This window comes from Parasteatoda tepidariorum, chromosome 10, assembly GCF_982258835.1.
Source record: "Parasteatoda tepidariorum strain Cologne lab strain chromosome 10, Ptep-v5.0, whole genome shotgun sequence".
NCBI lineage: Eukaryota > Metazoa > Arthropoda > Arachnida > Araneae > Theridiidae > Parasteatoda > Parasteatoda tepidariorum.
Window position 1 is genome coordinate 98,344,120 of NC_141764.1, and position 16,334 is coordinate 98,360,453.

Sequence of the window (16,334 nt, forward strand, 5' to 3'; positions counted from 1 at the left end):
AAATTAAGTTTTTTTAATTTTCTCTCAAAACAAACACACATGATAGTGTCATACCACTATGCATACACACATTCTAAAATATCACTTAACCCTTTCGCGCCGACTGTCACAAATACGAGCCAACATAAAACCATATCAATCAGGATTAAAAGATAAAACTGGTAATCAAAGTAGTTCTTTAGCAGTTCATTTATATGGTTATAATTGTCTGATTTATTTAATTCACCATTACTTTAGTTCAAAATAAAATTATTTAGTTATACTTTGAACTAAGATTGATTATATATATGATTAAACTAACAGTAATTAAAGTAAAGGCAAAGTAAGTCTATCAAATTATCAATGCCTGCATTTAAGTTACCTTTTTATATTTATTTACAAATTTACATCCTGATTCTGATTTTGTTCGAATGCTTTTATGAATCACCCGTCCCCAAAGGGTTAAAATAGCCTATGTATTAATAACCGGCTTTTCGCATACTAAAAATTATGTACAGAGATTTTTGTAAATAAACGATTTATTTGTGTTGATAATGATCGAAAAATATTATATATCAATCATACGAAAATGTTATAACTTGGTAAATCTCAGCGACTTTCAAAATCGAATGATAACTGCTTTCAAAACTAAGCTGTTAATTATTATGTGTAGAGATTTTCGTAAACAAACAATCTGTTTTAGTAGATAATGGCCGAAAGATATTATATACAAACTACGTGAAAATGTTATAACTCGGCAAATCTACAGCGACTCTCAAATTCGAATGAGAAATGCTTTCAAAATTGAAAAAAAAGGTACATTTGTACCTCGTCAGTCACATAAAGGTTAAAATTCTTTTATTTCCTGCCGGAACTGCTTCACTATTACACATTTCCGGATTGCGGAACAGAAGAAGAAATTTTTTCGACTACCTACATAAATTTTTAAAATACTATCTATAAAATAGCATAGATAAAATACTTTTCTGTGGATTAAAGTTGCAACAAAAATTTTGAAGAAACATACATAGAAAACAACTCCTATTGGTTTTGAGGGAGACAGGAAAGAGGGCGCTTCAGGCGGAAACTCCGAAAACTCCAAAACTCGTGTCCGGAGAACGAAATCCGGTTAGATGTTGGTTAGTGAAATGGGAAGGAGGAAAGTCCGACCGCTGGCTGTCCGGAACATGCTTCCACGGCACTCATGAAAGGGACGGAGATCATCATTTGTTTGCTGCTGTTCCTCATGCCCGGTAAGTTGTTCTAAATGTACTTTGAAAATAGAAATTTGCAATTTTCTTGTTTTCTCAACTTCATACAGAATTAAATCTATTTTTTTTTAAAATATTTGCTTTAATACAAGTGTCATTTTTTCAAATTAGAATTTTATTTTAAATGAGTTCTTTTTATTCACACATATTTCTTTAAATGAGATCATTCTCCAAAAAATGCGATTTTGTTTATTCATTTGCTTTTTATATTCTTTCTCATTTTGTTTAATTTTAATATTCTTTGTTTTCAGTATTATATGTTCTTCCTTTAGAAGAAATTTCCCCCCAAAACAGTAAAAAATTAGCAGGCTTGCGTATTTTTCTGAATCTTATTTCAGATTTTATTTAAAAAATAACACAAAATATTTAGTATGTTTAAACTCTACGTTTCGTATCACGAAAAGATTGAATGCTTGAAAATCCGATTACAAGATCAAAAGTTATTTTAGATGATGCCTTTTTTTTTGTTCACTTTAAAAAGAAATATTTATTACGTCTATGATCAAGTCTAGTTCTTTTCTTCCTTTTCCCATAGTTGACAAATTTCGGCAATCCCAAAAACAACTTTTCGAATCGGTAGTAAAATGTAAATTGAAAAATCTTTTATAGACTAATATGTTTTTATATTTTGCATGTAATGACTGCTATCTATATTTTTATTTCTTGATGGCTATGCTCTTTCTTAAATTGGGGAAGTTTTACATGGAACACAAAAATAATAACGAAAAATAGAGTAAAAAAAAGGTAAATATTTAAAAAAAAATATTTTCATCATGATTTCACTTTTCTGAGCTGTATATGAAATAACGTTTGATATATAAGTGATTTTCCAACAACTTGACATTTTAAAAACACGAATTCTTCAAAACTGAAAATGCTTTAAAAAATCATGCTTACTTTTTATAAGAAAAATAAAGGGAACTTAATTTAACGGTGTTGGCTGTTGAGTCAATCTTCTGGCTCAGAGCATCGTTTGCAAACCGGAATTGCGATTTTTTTTTTATATCGGGCCTGCTACTAATATGTAAAGGCAGAGTTAGGCACTAGAAAGTTCTTTTACTAGAATCATCAGATTATTAATCATTATAATATGTATTATTATTTTTTTCCATGTAAAATAAAACTGTCCCGCAGTGGACTGATCGTTAAGACGCGGTTCCCAGCAGATCACCGAAAGTCAAGCATCACTGGCTGCGGTCAGTGTGCGGGTGGGTGACCACTTGGATCAGTCTGCGTAGGGACCCAGAGTATGCGGTATTGGTCCTCGTTAAACTGTTCTACCGTAAAGTGCTCAACTTCGCGTGCAGGTCGTCGGTCTACCGAAGCGGGGGTGCCATCCCCTCTGCAGAGGATCAAAATTGTGATGGCATGTCTTGGGATCATCCTCAGTGATGTTTCCCAGACCGTCGCCAATAGCCCATTGTGCATCTCTAGTGCGACGTAAATGAACTACAACAACAAAATGAAACTATTGTGCAGGAGAATGAAAGCAGAAATTATTACGCATCTCAGTTCAGAATTTCAAAGCTATAAGAACATGGGGAGAATCAAATCCTCAAAGCACTCAATAAAGCCAATACAATGGTGAGAGTAAACAGTGATGCAGATTCTCTATATTTTTCTGAAATAATATTTTATTTTTATTGTGTTACCGCCGCTGAACAGCCGACCCAATTTAGGCTTACGACTACTAATGTTCAACTCTGAACTCTTGTAATTTTGAACCCAATCTAGGAGGAAAGGGAACTCCTGGATTCAGTATTAGGAGAAATTTGCCTTCGTGGAGGACGTTTTGATGGAATTAACCGGAACTTGCGTTACAAGGAAAGAAAAACCATGAAAACTTCCCACGGTAATCCTGACGGCAAGGGGACTCTAACCCATGACCCGTCTACCACTGAGGACATTTCACGTCAGCACTGGGATCGGTGTTCAAAAAAGATTATTTTTCACCTTCAAATATATATAGTTTGCTAACACTTCTTTAATTTACTGAAATGCCCCGACTGGACTTTGTTGGGATTAGGGAGCTGACCTCACATCAGAAAAGTCCTGGGTTCCAATCCCGGAAAAGGCATGCTCATTCTCCGTACTATCTATTCTTATAGTGGGAGCAACGTTTGCCCACCTAATATGGTATCTCTGAGAGACAACAAATTTGCACTACTGATACCTCATGGACGAGTGTCAATCGGAAATAAAAAAAAATATTGAAATGTTGGTGTAAAAGATGGAAAATAAATTTAAGTAAAAGTTTCGGACAGGTCAAGAGAGTGACTTTTAGGTAATTTTGAAATTTTTTTAGGAAATTGTAAAGGAATAACATTTTTTGTATGCATGGAAATATTTGGGAAAAATTATGTGAAGCCACTATTGTTAGATATTTTGTTTGGCAATGATATTGTTAGGAGAATCATTTATGAATAGGAAAAGTCTCAAAATTACACATAAAATTACAACACATATGGTATAAGTGCATCACACTTCGCTCCAAATATTAATTTATTTAGAACATATTCTATATAAACTTTTTCCACCTGTGTAAAAATTATTTAATTATATATTTTCTTGTTTTTCACTCCTACTACAATGATAAAATGCTTCAAACATTTTTTATTACATTTTCTGCTACAGACTAGTCTTTAAAAGTCGAGTTTTACCACTTTAGGCAAATTGTAGTATTACATGCCAGCTAACTACTTCGCTTGTTGCAAAATATTTTATAAAGTACTAGACATTTAAAAATCAGGAATTTTGATTTACGTTGTTTTTGACTTTGAAATTTACAAAGGCTGGACAGAAGTACTTCTATATTAAATCAATGTAAACAATTTTACTTTCAGCAGCAAATGTTTTAGAAGATGGCAAAACTGTCAGTTACACAATCATACTTGAAGCTTTCAGAAATGGTGTCATTTTTACCCATTTGCATCGATCAAAATGAGGAGACGGCGAAAATGAGGAATTAAGAACTTTTTTTCCAAGTATCTATAAATTCATTCAAAGAGATTTCAATATTTATACTATATAGCACTTTTTTTATTATAGTGGTACCAAAAAAGAAAAGGTTTTATCTTCATTTGGCCGATATAAATTATGCACGGGTAAAAAAGACGCCATTTCTAAAAGCTTCAAGCTTGATCTTTCAAATTGTGCCATGATAAATCTTCCAAAACATTTGTTGACGAACGAAAAATTGTTCACATGGAGCTGTGTTGAAGTGCTTCCATATTTTTGTCCAAACCCTCTGTATACGAACAGCGATGGCTCAGGAGATAAAGTTTTCGTCCTCCAATGAGGTGAACCGAATTCGAATCCCAGCCATGGTTTATCGATATCGTCTTCCTCTCCATGTAACGCCAATGTAGGTTAGTTCCATCAAAAAGACCTCCCCTCCATGGAAGCAATTTTCTCCCAATGTACTTGATCCAGGAGTTCCCTTTTCTTCTGGATTGGGTTTAAAATTACAGGGATACGTAGTTGCACATTGGTAGTCATAAACCCACAAATCGGATCGGCTGTTCAGCGACGGTTATGATAATAAAATAAAAAAACCTCTGTATGTTGGACAATTTTTGTTTCAGTAATTTATTCCATTTGAAAAATCTTCATTCAACTTCTGCCGGCTAGCTTCTGCTGTTCTGTATTGTATGATGTGTGAATGTGGCCCACCCTATAAATGGGTATCTGTGGAGTGGGTACTGTTGCCCGCCTCCGTGACTTAGGTTCACAGGTGCTCACTGGGTCACGTTAAATGAGTAATACTTCCGGCATCTTCTAAGGTGAAGAACGAAAGTTCAGAAAATCCTTTAAAAAAATCACACAGCTTCTTTTATTTTACTAAATTTTTCCACTAATTTAACATCAGAATGAATGCATGTTTGCGTCAACAAGTAGAGGCAGGTAGCATCTTGAACTTGAAGTGATGCTTGCTACAAATGACCTGTCCGCTAAGCGTACTCCTCACTCTAGTAGTACCCATGGGCAGCTGTGATAATGGCAGTAATAAAAGGTCAGTGCGAGTAAGTATAGGAAGCGGTAGCGGACAATAAATTTAAATTTAAGAACCTACTTCCATCTGAGGAAAGATATTTCTAAAAATTATATGAAGTGGGGGGTGACTCCCAGCACACTCCCTCGCCTCTCCCCGACTAGCCGGCCTTCACGGGTGCAGAGTATGCAGTTTATCTGAGTTTTGAAATTTGTTCTAAATCGGTGTTATTTATAGTGCTTGGATAGTATATCATATGATAGTTGAAATGAGCTTACTGGATTATAATCTTTCATTTCTATGATTAATTCTCTATTGAGGATCTGATTAAATACAGCTGGGTCATTATCTTTCGAATGACTATAGAAAGTAGCACTGAATTTATTAACGGTGTCTATATCTTCAGATCGGTTCGAATTGTTTGTTTGTTGCACTAGTAAGCATGCATGAGCAGTTTGTTTTGAGTTATTTCTAGTTTTTTAATTTGAGATTGATTTAAGCTGCCCAAGCAGATCAGGCGTAAGTCAGAGTCGGCCTGATACACATTAAGTACAGTGTTTTTTTTTTAAAGATATAATGGTAATTATGAGCGTGAACTAATAATTGGTCTGAGATAGCTATATGCAGCGTAGGCTTTGTTGATGACTTTTTTAATGTGTAGGTTCCAGATTAATTTGTTGTTTATGACTTTTTTAATGTGTGGGTTCCAGATTAATTTGTTGTTTATGACTTTTTTAATGTGTAGGTTCCAGATTAATTTGTTGTTTATGACTTTTTTAATGTGTAGGTTCCAGATTAATTTGTTGTTTATGACTTTTTTAATGTGTAGGTTCCAGATTAATTTGTTGTTTATGACTTTTTTAATGTGTAGGTTCCAGATTAATTTGTTGTTTATGACTTTTTTAATGCGTAGGTTCCAGATTAATTTGTTGTTTATGACTTTTTTAATGCGTAGGTTCCAGATTAATTTGTTGTTTATGACTTTTTTAATGTGTAGGTTCCAGATTAATTTGTTGTTTATGACTTTTTTAATGCGTAGGTTCCAGATTAATTTGTTGTTTATGACTTTTTTAATGCGTAGGTTCCAGATTAATTTGTTGTTTATGACTTTTTTAATGCGTAGGTTCCAGATTAATTTGTTGTTTATGACTTTTTTAATGTGTAGGTTCCAGATTAATTTGTTGTTTATGACTTTTTTAATGTGTAGGTTCCAGATTAATTTGTTGTTTATGACTTTTTTAATGTGTAGGTTCCAGATTAATTTGTTGTTTATGACTTTTTTAATGCGTAGGTTCCAGATTAATTTGTTGTTTATGACTTTTTTAATGTGTAGGTTCCAGATTAGTTTGTTGTTTATGACTTTTTTAATGTGTAGGTTCCAGATTAATTTGTTGTTGATGCTAAAGTCCTAGGTAGTCTGCTTTAGTAACTATTGGAATACATTGGGTGAATTGGAACACCTTTTCCTTTATAATTTTGTGCGTTTTTCTGCGTCTAATTAACACTAGTTTTGATTTTACTGTATTGATTGAAATTTTGTTACTAACACTCGAATTTTCTATAGATGGCATAATCTTGTTTAGGTTTTTGTCTGCATGATTAGGGTTCAGAGATCTTATTGCAATAATCGTATCATCAGCGTAAAAGGGGATGAGATAGTTCCTCTCATCATTAATAACTAGTGAATATTAAATACAAAAAGGGACCCAAAAGACTTCCGATCGCGACTTGAACTTAGAAATGCATGAAAACAAGAGTGGTAGAGTAAGATTGTTTTGCTTCTTTCTGCTTTTTAGGTGAATTCTACGAACTTTTAATGAAATCGAAATCATAATTCATAATCCGTTAAATTCTGAAATTGGAGATAATTGGTAGGACAATGTCGTAACATGTTTTATCATATTCACGGAAATTAAATTACATGTTAAAAACTGTGAAGCTTAATAAAAAGAATAATATTTTTCGTTTTACTGCATTTTTTCAAGTGTTCATAAAGTTTCTACACCGTCTAAAATACAGTTTTTCCCCTCTGAATTTTATATGTAAGCATTTTTGAACCAAATTTTTGTTAAATTGTCTTTCGCCGCGATCCAGTGTTTTGTTTTTAATAAAAAGAAATAAATTTCATTTCTGAGCTCAAATCTGCCGTATTTCATAAGATATTAACAAATTTTGGCGAGTTTGAAGTGAAAATTCGTTTTAGTTATGTATTGTATTGTATTTTAGTAATGTATTGTATTTATAGTTATGTAAATGTGTTACTATTAAAAAAAGTGACATGGTTGCTAGATTTAGAAAGAATTTTTTGTCCCCATTTAGCTTCTTTTTACTTGTTTATTACTGTTCTTGATGCAGGCCGTGTACCATCATGCGTTATTGTGAGCATATTGTTCGAACAGCGAAATTAAGTTCGTTTTAAAAATTATCATTTAGGTTTAAATTTCGAGGTCGGTATTAATAAGGTTTAAATTTCGAGGTTGACAAAATAAGAAGTGTTTTAGAACGATTCTTTTTTTCAAACGACGATTCTTACATCTTGAAATGACAAGTTTTCAAATAACGATTCTTATAACATAATTCTTTCTTTAAATATAAATAATAAATAACGTAACAAATACACGTATACAAGAAATAAAACTGAAGATAGTCTCAAAACACAATGATCACATGGTGAGCCAAACGGCTTCAACATACTCCGGAAACAGTAATCCGGAAGTATAGACAGTAAAGAGTTTGCAGTGCTCCCTTGTTTAGTAAACTACATCCACATAAGTTGCCAATTTTATTAAAGACTAAGAATCAGCATAAACCACCTGTAACAAAGGACCGTTTCTTGGGGGGGGGGGTATTTTTTTAAAGATAACTCCATGCAAAAAATAATTTTTAGTCAATATATTTATCACTTTTTACTATTTTATTTAATATTAGTCGAAAAATTTTTGAATTGTAAGGGATACGATTTTTTACATCATTTCTAGGAATATAATTTTACATGGAAAAATACAAAATTTGAGTGAAATCAATCGAATAGTTCCTAAGAAATCGAATTTTTTTTAAAAAAAAAAAACTTTTTTGAAATTTATTTTCTTAACAACTATTCTGCCGATTTCACTCAAATTTTGTATTTTGCAACGTAAAATTACATTCTTTAAAATGATGTAAAAAATGCATACTTCAAAAAAATTTTTTTTGAATAATATTAAATAAAATAATAAAATATTTACTAAAAGTTATTTTTCGCTTGGAATTATCTTTGAATAAATGAATTTTATAATTGAGTGCAAAAACTTTTCAATTCGCTTAAAAAGTTATCGAGATATGGGAAAATACACAAAATTTAATATTAACATTAAGGGGTCCAAACTTTGGACCTATCTCTTGACCAAACTATTGGGACCCTATTTCTCACATTTCGGCCACCCCCTATGTTTAATAGGTCAGAAATCCTAACCCGTCGATAAAAAAAAAACGTATGTTAATTCAGAGAAAGTACGTTTTTGTGTCTGATTTCGTATCTTAAAATCGTCTGAACTAATTAATTGTACGTATTTGAGGTCTCCCCCTCGAACCATTAAGATTGAGTCCTAGAGCGTGATCCGATCATTAGATCAAAAGTTGTTTTGGGTGGTCCGTTTTTTTTTTATTTTGCACACTGTACATTAAATAAAAGGAATATAATAAAATGTATTTAATGAGAGGAACAAAATTATAAAACAAGTAAGGTGACTAAATTATAAGACAACTTAGTAATTAATTATAAATAAATTGGTTAAAAAAGTTTTAAGAAAACTATAATTCATAATTTATAATTCTGAGCGACATCTTCTAATGTTCCATACCTGCTATAATTTGTAAATAAAATATGTGAAAGATTTAATTATTTTTATCGAGATAAAATGCAAATGTGCCCAAAAAATTCTATCATCGTTTCGAAAAGAAAGCTTTTTATTTTTTTAAGAATAAGTGAATAAACATGCAAAATAGAGATCGCTGTAAACATGAAAGAATAAACAACAAAATCAGACTCACGCTTGAAAAATGTATAAATGCAAACAATCGATGAAAATACTTAAGGAAATTTAATTTAAGAGTATTAATATGTCGAGCTAGAATGAATAATTCTCTGGGAGAAACATCTGTAATTTTTTTTCTCTCTTCAGTTGAAGTTGTAGTTCTTTTTTTTTAATATTTTAGAATGCGCAGCAGATATGTTTTGTAGGGAGTAGGAATTTTTATAAAGAGAAAAAACAATACCAGAGATAAAAACAATACATCTTTTCTAGGAAATAGTTATTAGGAATTAAGTAAATACGATAAAGTATCGTTCTTTTTCGTTGTTCAAAGGAAATAGAAGAAAAGAATTGGAGAAAGCATTGCTTATTAGAGTAGCGAAAGTGCAACGGAGTTTGAAAATGATAAAAAAGAAAGTCCCATGCTTGAAGCACACTTAGCCCTTTCCTTGCTTTTGACCCTACTTTGGAAAAGTAATTAGATTTGCTTTCCTTGTAACCAAAAGGAGTATAGTTCCGACTGCACGGCTAGGCTATCGGTTATTTCACTTGATTTCGTCCGGAAATCATTTCAGATTTCCGCCGGTATAATGAAGTTAAATAATTTATCCTCGGAACTTTCATTAAAAAATATAAAGGTTAAAAGCGGAAATCGTACGAATCGAAAAACAAAAAATCCTCTTCAATATTTGTAATTCAAATATTTGAAGCAAGACTTTTTTTTTAGATTTTCCTATTTTTCACTTAATTATATCACTCCAAGGATTAAAAAAAAAAAAAAAAATTTGAGTTGAAAGTTTTTTGTTTTATTGTCAGTTTTAGGCATTCAAGGAAATTGGTTAAATTGAAAGAGTAATGAAGTCAAACAAATTTTAGCAATTATGGTTGGTTGGATAATGTGTAAACTAATGGTAAGAATGAAGTCCAAAATAAATTTTTATTTAGTCGAGGTTTGGAAAACACTGCAATTATCAAAAAAAAAACTTTCAGTTTTTATTAGTTGTAAGAAACTGAAAAAATAAATTAACCGATAAAAGTAACACAAAATTCAGTTTTTTAAAGAAATTTCGCAGGTATCTCATTAATGTCAGGCTTTATATATTACAATGGTATGAAAAGTGCTATTATAAGAATATCGGTAGTTCATTAATACGATATTCAAATTAAGGGGTTAATTTCATTTGTTTGCTACCACTTAAGTTTTAAAAAATTCACCTGACTAAAGGCCTGGTTTCTTAGGACAGGACGCCGCCAGCTGGAAATCAGCGCTAACCTCTGATTGGTCCATTTGTGAGTTTGATAGTATACGTCATCGAACGCTCATCTTGAACTACAATTGCCGTTCAACTCAACTGCAGTTGGATTTCAACGTGACGTTAACCACAGAAGCAATGGCGGACAACATCCAACAGCACATAGAAATCAGTCAAAATTTTGATTTTGACATTAAACATAGCTTCTTCATTAAACATAGCACTCTTCATTTAGCTCATCTATAATGTGTTTTTTCTGGGACAAAGTCATTATTTGTTCTCTAAAACACTGGTCGACAATAACAAAATCAATACAAATTCAAAATAACTATTTGTTTACGTTATTAACGCATGCGCAATGAGAGATAATGTCTGCGTTGGACCGACTGTTCACGCTGAGCTAACAAAAAAGTATTTTTTTGGCGTCAGCTCTACGTCAACTTTCCGCTGACGCCCAGATAAGGCGCTTGTCCTAAGAAACCAGACCTTAAGACTAAATCAAGAGACTTATATTGGATACACAGCGCTGCAAGTACTCATGTTTTGTTTTCCAAAATAAAAGCTTAAGACTGTTTAATTAACCTGATTTTTTTTCTTTTTTTTTTAAAGAGAAAATAAAAACTGTCTTAAGGAATCCGGCTAGTTTTGATAACTTTTTTTTAAATATTAATATAAATTTTAAAAAAAAAAATAGTTCATTTGTTTTATAATGTGTAAAAAATTATAAAACCAGCAATAAAAATTATAATTATTTTAATTTTTTTTATTGTCAATTTTCAGGTAAAAATAAGGCATTTTTTTGCATATACACTAAACACTTTAAAGAACTTTCTATCCCCGAAACAAAAAATCCCTTGAGGATTTCATTTAGAAAGCTATCAACTATGTTTTGAACTATTATCTTAAAAGCAAGTGCATATACAACCGAGTTAGGGATCAATGTTGCTTAAAAGCAATTTTTAAAAAATTTTCGCACTTGCCTTTGCGAAAAAACATGCGTAAAAAATGAAATTCTACTTTTTTCTCCTAGCCTGTAGCTCGAAACATGTGTGCTATAATCATAGACACTCATAAAAAATTGTAGACAGTTATTTCAAAAACTACTTGAGATATCGTGTAAAATGTGAAAAAAATATGATATTGGGATTAACGTATTTAAAGACTTAAAATCATTAGGCTATCCAATGTTATCCCCTTGCACAAAAATTGCTATAACAAATAAATGGAGTAAAAACAAAAGTAAAGTAAAGTAGTTAATAAATGGAGTAAAAACAAAAGTTTTCGGAAAGCTTAAATTACAGAGACTTTAAATTTATAATATACTCAATTTTAGAAATTTTGCTCAAAATCATGTGTTTGCACAAGTCAGATACTTAAAAACGATAGCACTGGACACTAGTTAACTTCTAGTAACTTATATTTTCTAAACAATGTTTTGTAAAATAATTGCAAAGGATGATTTTGTGCAAAAAAAAACTGATTGCTGGGAAGTTATAACAAAATAATTTAGGTGGGAAATTCTTTTGGCTTTTTAAAATTGAAGTAGCAGTGAAAATGAGAGACTACGCTGAATAAACCGGTTGCGGGGGAGGAGTTATCAGACATTACCAACCTTCTTCTATCGAAAGGTACCTCATGATAAAATGAAATTAGCATGCTTTATATACCAGTGAATTGATGTTTTAATTTTCGTAGTGGTAGTTACGCCACACGGTAATTAAATTATTTCAAAGACATAAAGCTAGTTATTTAAAAGTTATAAAGCTAGCTCATATTCTGACTATACAGAAATGGCCATGGTAGATATGCATTGAAGTAACGAGGGTTCAATTTTTATGGACTTTTTTAAAAAAAAATCAAATTTAACAACTTTTTATTAAAAAATAAGGATAAAAACAAATAATCACAGGTCAGACGACCTCACTTGTTGCCGGTCAGAACCAAAATTGATACCTTTTAAGAAGGATGTAATTACCAAAAAGAAACCTCGGTTGCAGCCCCATCTCTGAATAAATACAAATAAACAAAACTATAAATTCTGTTATCACACTTTTCCTTTAAGTTATGATTTTAGGTTTTAAAAGACATTCAAACGAAAAACCGAATCTTAGAATTTATATTAGAAAATTCATAACTGTTTAATGATAAAAATATAAACATATGACTGCAAAAAAAATGAAAATAAAATTCTGTTAAAATAATTTAATAACATTCACTTTGGGATCGTACCTTATAGAATAGATTATTATGACGTTGGAATTTCGGTGATCATTTTCGCTTCTCTCGTTTTCACTCAGTTTTGTTTCATTCTGTAGATGCAATTTCTCTTACTCAAAAATAAAACTAAAAAAAAAAGTCAACAAAAAAGTTGTGATCTCCTTATTTGGATCACTGGTTACCCATTGGTCAAATGCTTTTTCTTTCTGGATTGACGCCGTTTAAACATTTCAAATCATGGGTTGCACAAAACTGTCTTCCATTGATGATTGTCGTCGGATTGATTTTCATATACTGGCTATGTACGTGTGTCACAAAATACTTTTCCTTTTTCAGCATTCATATTTATATTAAAATCACCATCAAGCCAGTAATTATACGTTAATAAAAAGAATATAAAAATACTTTAAATTATTATTATGTAAATACATTAAAAATGCCTGCTAGTGAAAAGAAAAACAGCAGCAGTCGCCATAGCAACGCATGCAATGACCACGCATGCGCTCTGTTTACTATTACTCTTGAATATAGTTGAAAAGTGTGTGAACGCCATCAAATCCAAACCACGACCCATTTTGCCCATGGGCAAAAAAAAATTTTTTTCACGAAATTTTATTTTTCAAACAATAGTGTTTAAATTAATTCGTTATTAACATTTATCTACTGTAAAAGTATTTCATTATTTGCACTATTTTTATTGAAAAGATGAATGTTAACAATGAAATATTATTGTTAATAACTTCAACGTCATTTTGGTTGGCAGACAAATAATTTAGATTTTTAGTGTAATATTAAACTTAATTTTTTTCTATTCGAAAAATGAACTTTCAATCAAATATACTTTCTTTCTGTTCGATGGCCTTTTGCCATCTTAATCCATTATGAATCGTTCATGGAACTTCTGGTTTTAATCAACAAAAAACTCAACCAAATTCGAATTGAGGTCATTGCTATTACTGAAATTTTTAGCATATAAAGAAGTTTTGTAAACTTTGTAATAAACGATAATCCGATTGTGAACGATATGGGTTAAATGGGGTATGTAATATCACTCCATACTCCTATGTGTGAGGCCTAGCATTGCATGGTGGAAATACGATTCCTTTGGAACGTTCCTCCCTATAGCTCTGACCTTCCACTGTCGAATTCTCCTTCATTTCGAAGTTTACAAAAATTGTTTAAATGGTAAAAATTTCAGCAATAATAATGGTTCAGTTTGTTACTGATAAGGACCTTAAATTCTACTAACGTGGGATTATGGAGTTAACAGGAAAATGGTAATTAAACATTATGGAAGATATTCGATTGACTAAAGTTCATTTTTCGTATCGAAAAAAAAAAAGTTTTATTTTACACTAGAAACCGAAACCACTCCATTTATAACCTAGTAAATTCCGCAAGTACGAGGTTAAAGTAGTAAATCAAAATAATAAAGTACATTCTATCAAGGGATAGGAAATGAACAGAAAGAAGTTAAGCGTGTCTCTTGACTTCTTAGCCTCAACTCCAAAGTGAGAATGAACTAATTGACTTAATAAATTGGTATAAATAAACCAGCTCAGCCACAAAAGCTCATTATCCTACAAAATATTCCCTGCGAAGCTTCAGCCAAGGGAAAACGTTTCCGGCAAAAAACAGGAGAATAGGGAAAGAAAAGAAACACGCCCAGAGAAGGAAAAAAAATCGGGAAAACTTTTTTTCTATTCGTTCGAGTTCCTTTATTTATTTTTCCGGATTTCTTTGTTGGGTGTGGGGTGGGGGTGACTTGCCCGTCACTTACAGTTAGTCACACTTCGTTTTTATAGCTGAGAATATTTTTTTTCCTTCTCTTCTTTTAGTGCCGCTTGGAATGTTTGGATCTGTGGGAATAACTCTGCGTCACGGGGTTAGTCTCCTGCATTTGTTTTGTCCCACTTTCGTAACAATGTTATGTTTGGGAGACATTTTCGAGTGTAATAAATAATTCTCTGGCAATTTCTTGTTTGTTTACGGCGCGATGTTTGAAAGATTTTTGTTCTTTTAAGAACTAAAAAGGTGTTTTAGAAGTTTATTGCTATATTAAATAGGAAGTCCACCCCCTTCCCTTCGCATTCTTGAAATTTTTGTGGATTTTGAAGGCCTTAAAACGATATTACCTTTTTTCGGTGACTGATGTAGAGACTATTCCTTTTATCCCTCACGTTCTTTTTGCTTCGACTTCGAGATTTTATTCAATTCCTTTAACCTCTTTACTTTTCTTATTTAAAGTATCGCGATTTTCCAAGATTTATTCTGTTTTGCAAAGATTTTCCAGACAGTTTTAAGTCACATAACAAGATAGAAACTCTACAAGTAGTTTTTTGATTTTAGCAACACTAAAAATAGATTTAGTAACATTATAAATAGCTTTCGTGATACTACGAAATATCACGAAACTACAAGTAGTTTCGTTAGTACTAAAAAAAGTTATGGTAGCATTAAAAGCAGTTTTATAAACACTAAAGTATATTTGGTAACTATTAGGGCAGCTTTTGTGATATTACGAATTTTAAATCTGCAATTAATTTTAGTAACACTACTCAGAACGTTTCGATAACAATATAGGAAATCTAAAATTAATTTAAAAAATATTACAGGTAGTTTCGATTACATTATGAATTGATTTGTTTAATATTACAGAACATGAAAGCTACAAAGAAGTTTTAGTAACACGACGAGTTATGTTGCTAAAACACCTTGGAATGCTTGAATGCGTGGGAAACATTCTGTGCCACACAGGGTTAATCTTTCGGAATTGTTTCTGTCTTATTTTCGCAACGATGTCACGATTGAGTAGCCTTTTCGAATGTTGTAAATAATTCTCCGGCAACTCATTGTTTACTTACGGTGCAGTGCATGAAAAATATTTTTTCGTCTCAGAGCTAAAGAGGTTTGAATTCCGCCGGCAGAGGAATCTCCGTGTATTAAATGGTGACTGGTGCATGTTAAATCTGTCGGGTTCACAAAGTGCTCCAAGTTCCCATAATAAATACTACTAATTAGAGTACTGAATTGCGTTCTTTGGTTCATGTCAAAAGTACGATCCGTGGAAGAATGAATAGAATATGATCGGGTTCACCCTATAAGACGATCTGTGACTGAAATCATATTATTAGCCATAGATGGCGCCACTGATAAAAACGAGAATCGCACCCTCTACCTAAAAAACTCACTTGATTTCAAGCAGGCTTGCTGAATGGCAAGTAGCATAAGTAACAACAACAACACTAAAAAGGAGTTCTCGAAGTTTTTTCCATATTATAGAGGAAGTCCGCAGATTCCCCCCTTATACATTTTATAAATTTTTTGGATTTTGAAGAAATTAAAACGATATTACATATTTTGAAGATTGATGTGGAGTCTATTATTTTTAACCCTTACATTCCTTTTATGTAGACTTCGAGATTTCATTGTTTTTCCTTACCGTCCTTTTTTTTGTCGTGTCTATGACATAGCCGAATCAAATTGTTCCATGCGTCTTGATTACTGCTTCTGCGATTTGCTTGATATTATCGTCATAAAGGTCTATCAATGACGGCAAAACTCCTATTTCTCTCAGATTAGCACTCATTGCTGGACACTCAAAGATGTGGCA

At 31.9% G+C, this 16,334-nt stretch overlaps 1 protein-coding gene across 1 annotated transcript in view; it reads left to right on the forward strand.

Moving 5' to 3' along the window:
- The first annotated feature begins 1,086 nt into the window (after positions 1–1,086).
- Positions 1,087–16,334, forward strand: part of LOC107439451 (uncharacterized) — a 117,204-nt gene continuing 101,956 nt past the window's right edge. Inside the window, exon 1 of the mRNA XM_071184325.2 lies at positions 1,087–1,232. Within this exon, the coding sequence (XP_071040426.2) occupies positions 1,184–1,232 (49 nt within the window). The 5' untranslated portion in view covers positions 1,087–1,183. The remainder of the gene's footprint in view (positions 1,233–16,334) is intronic.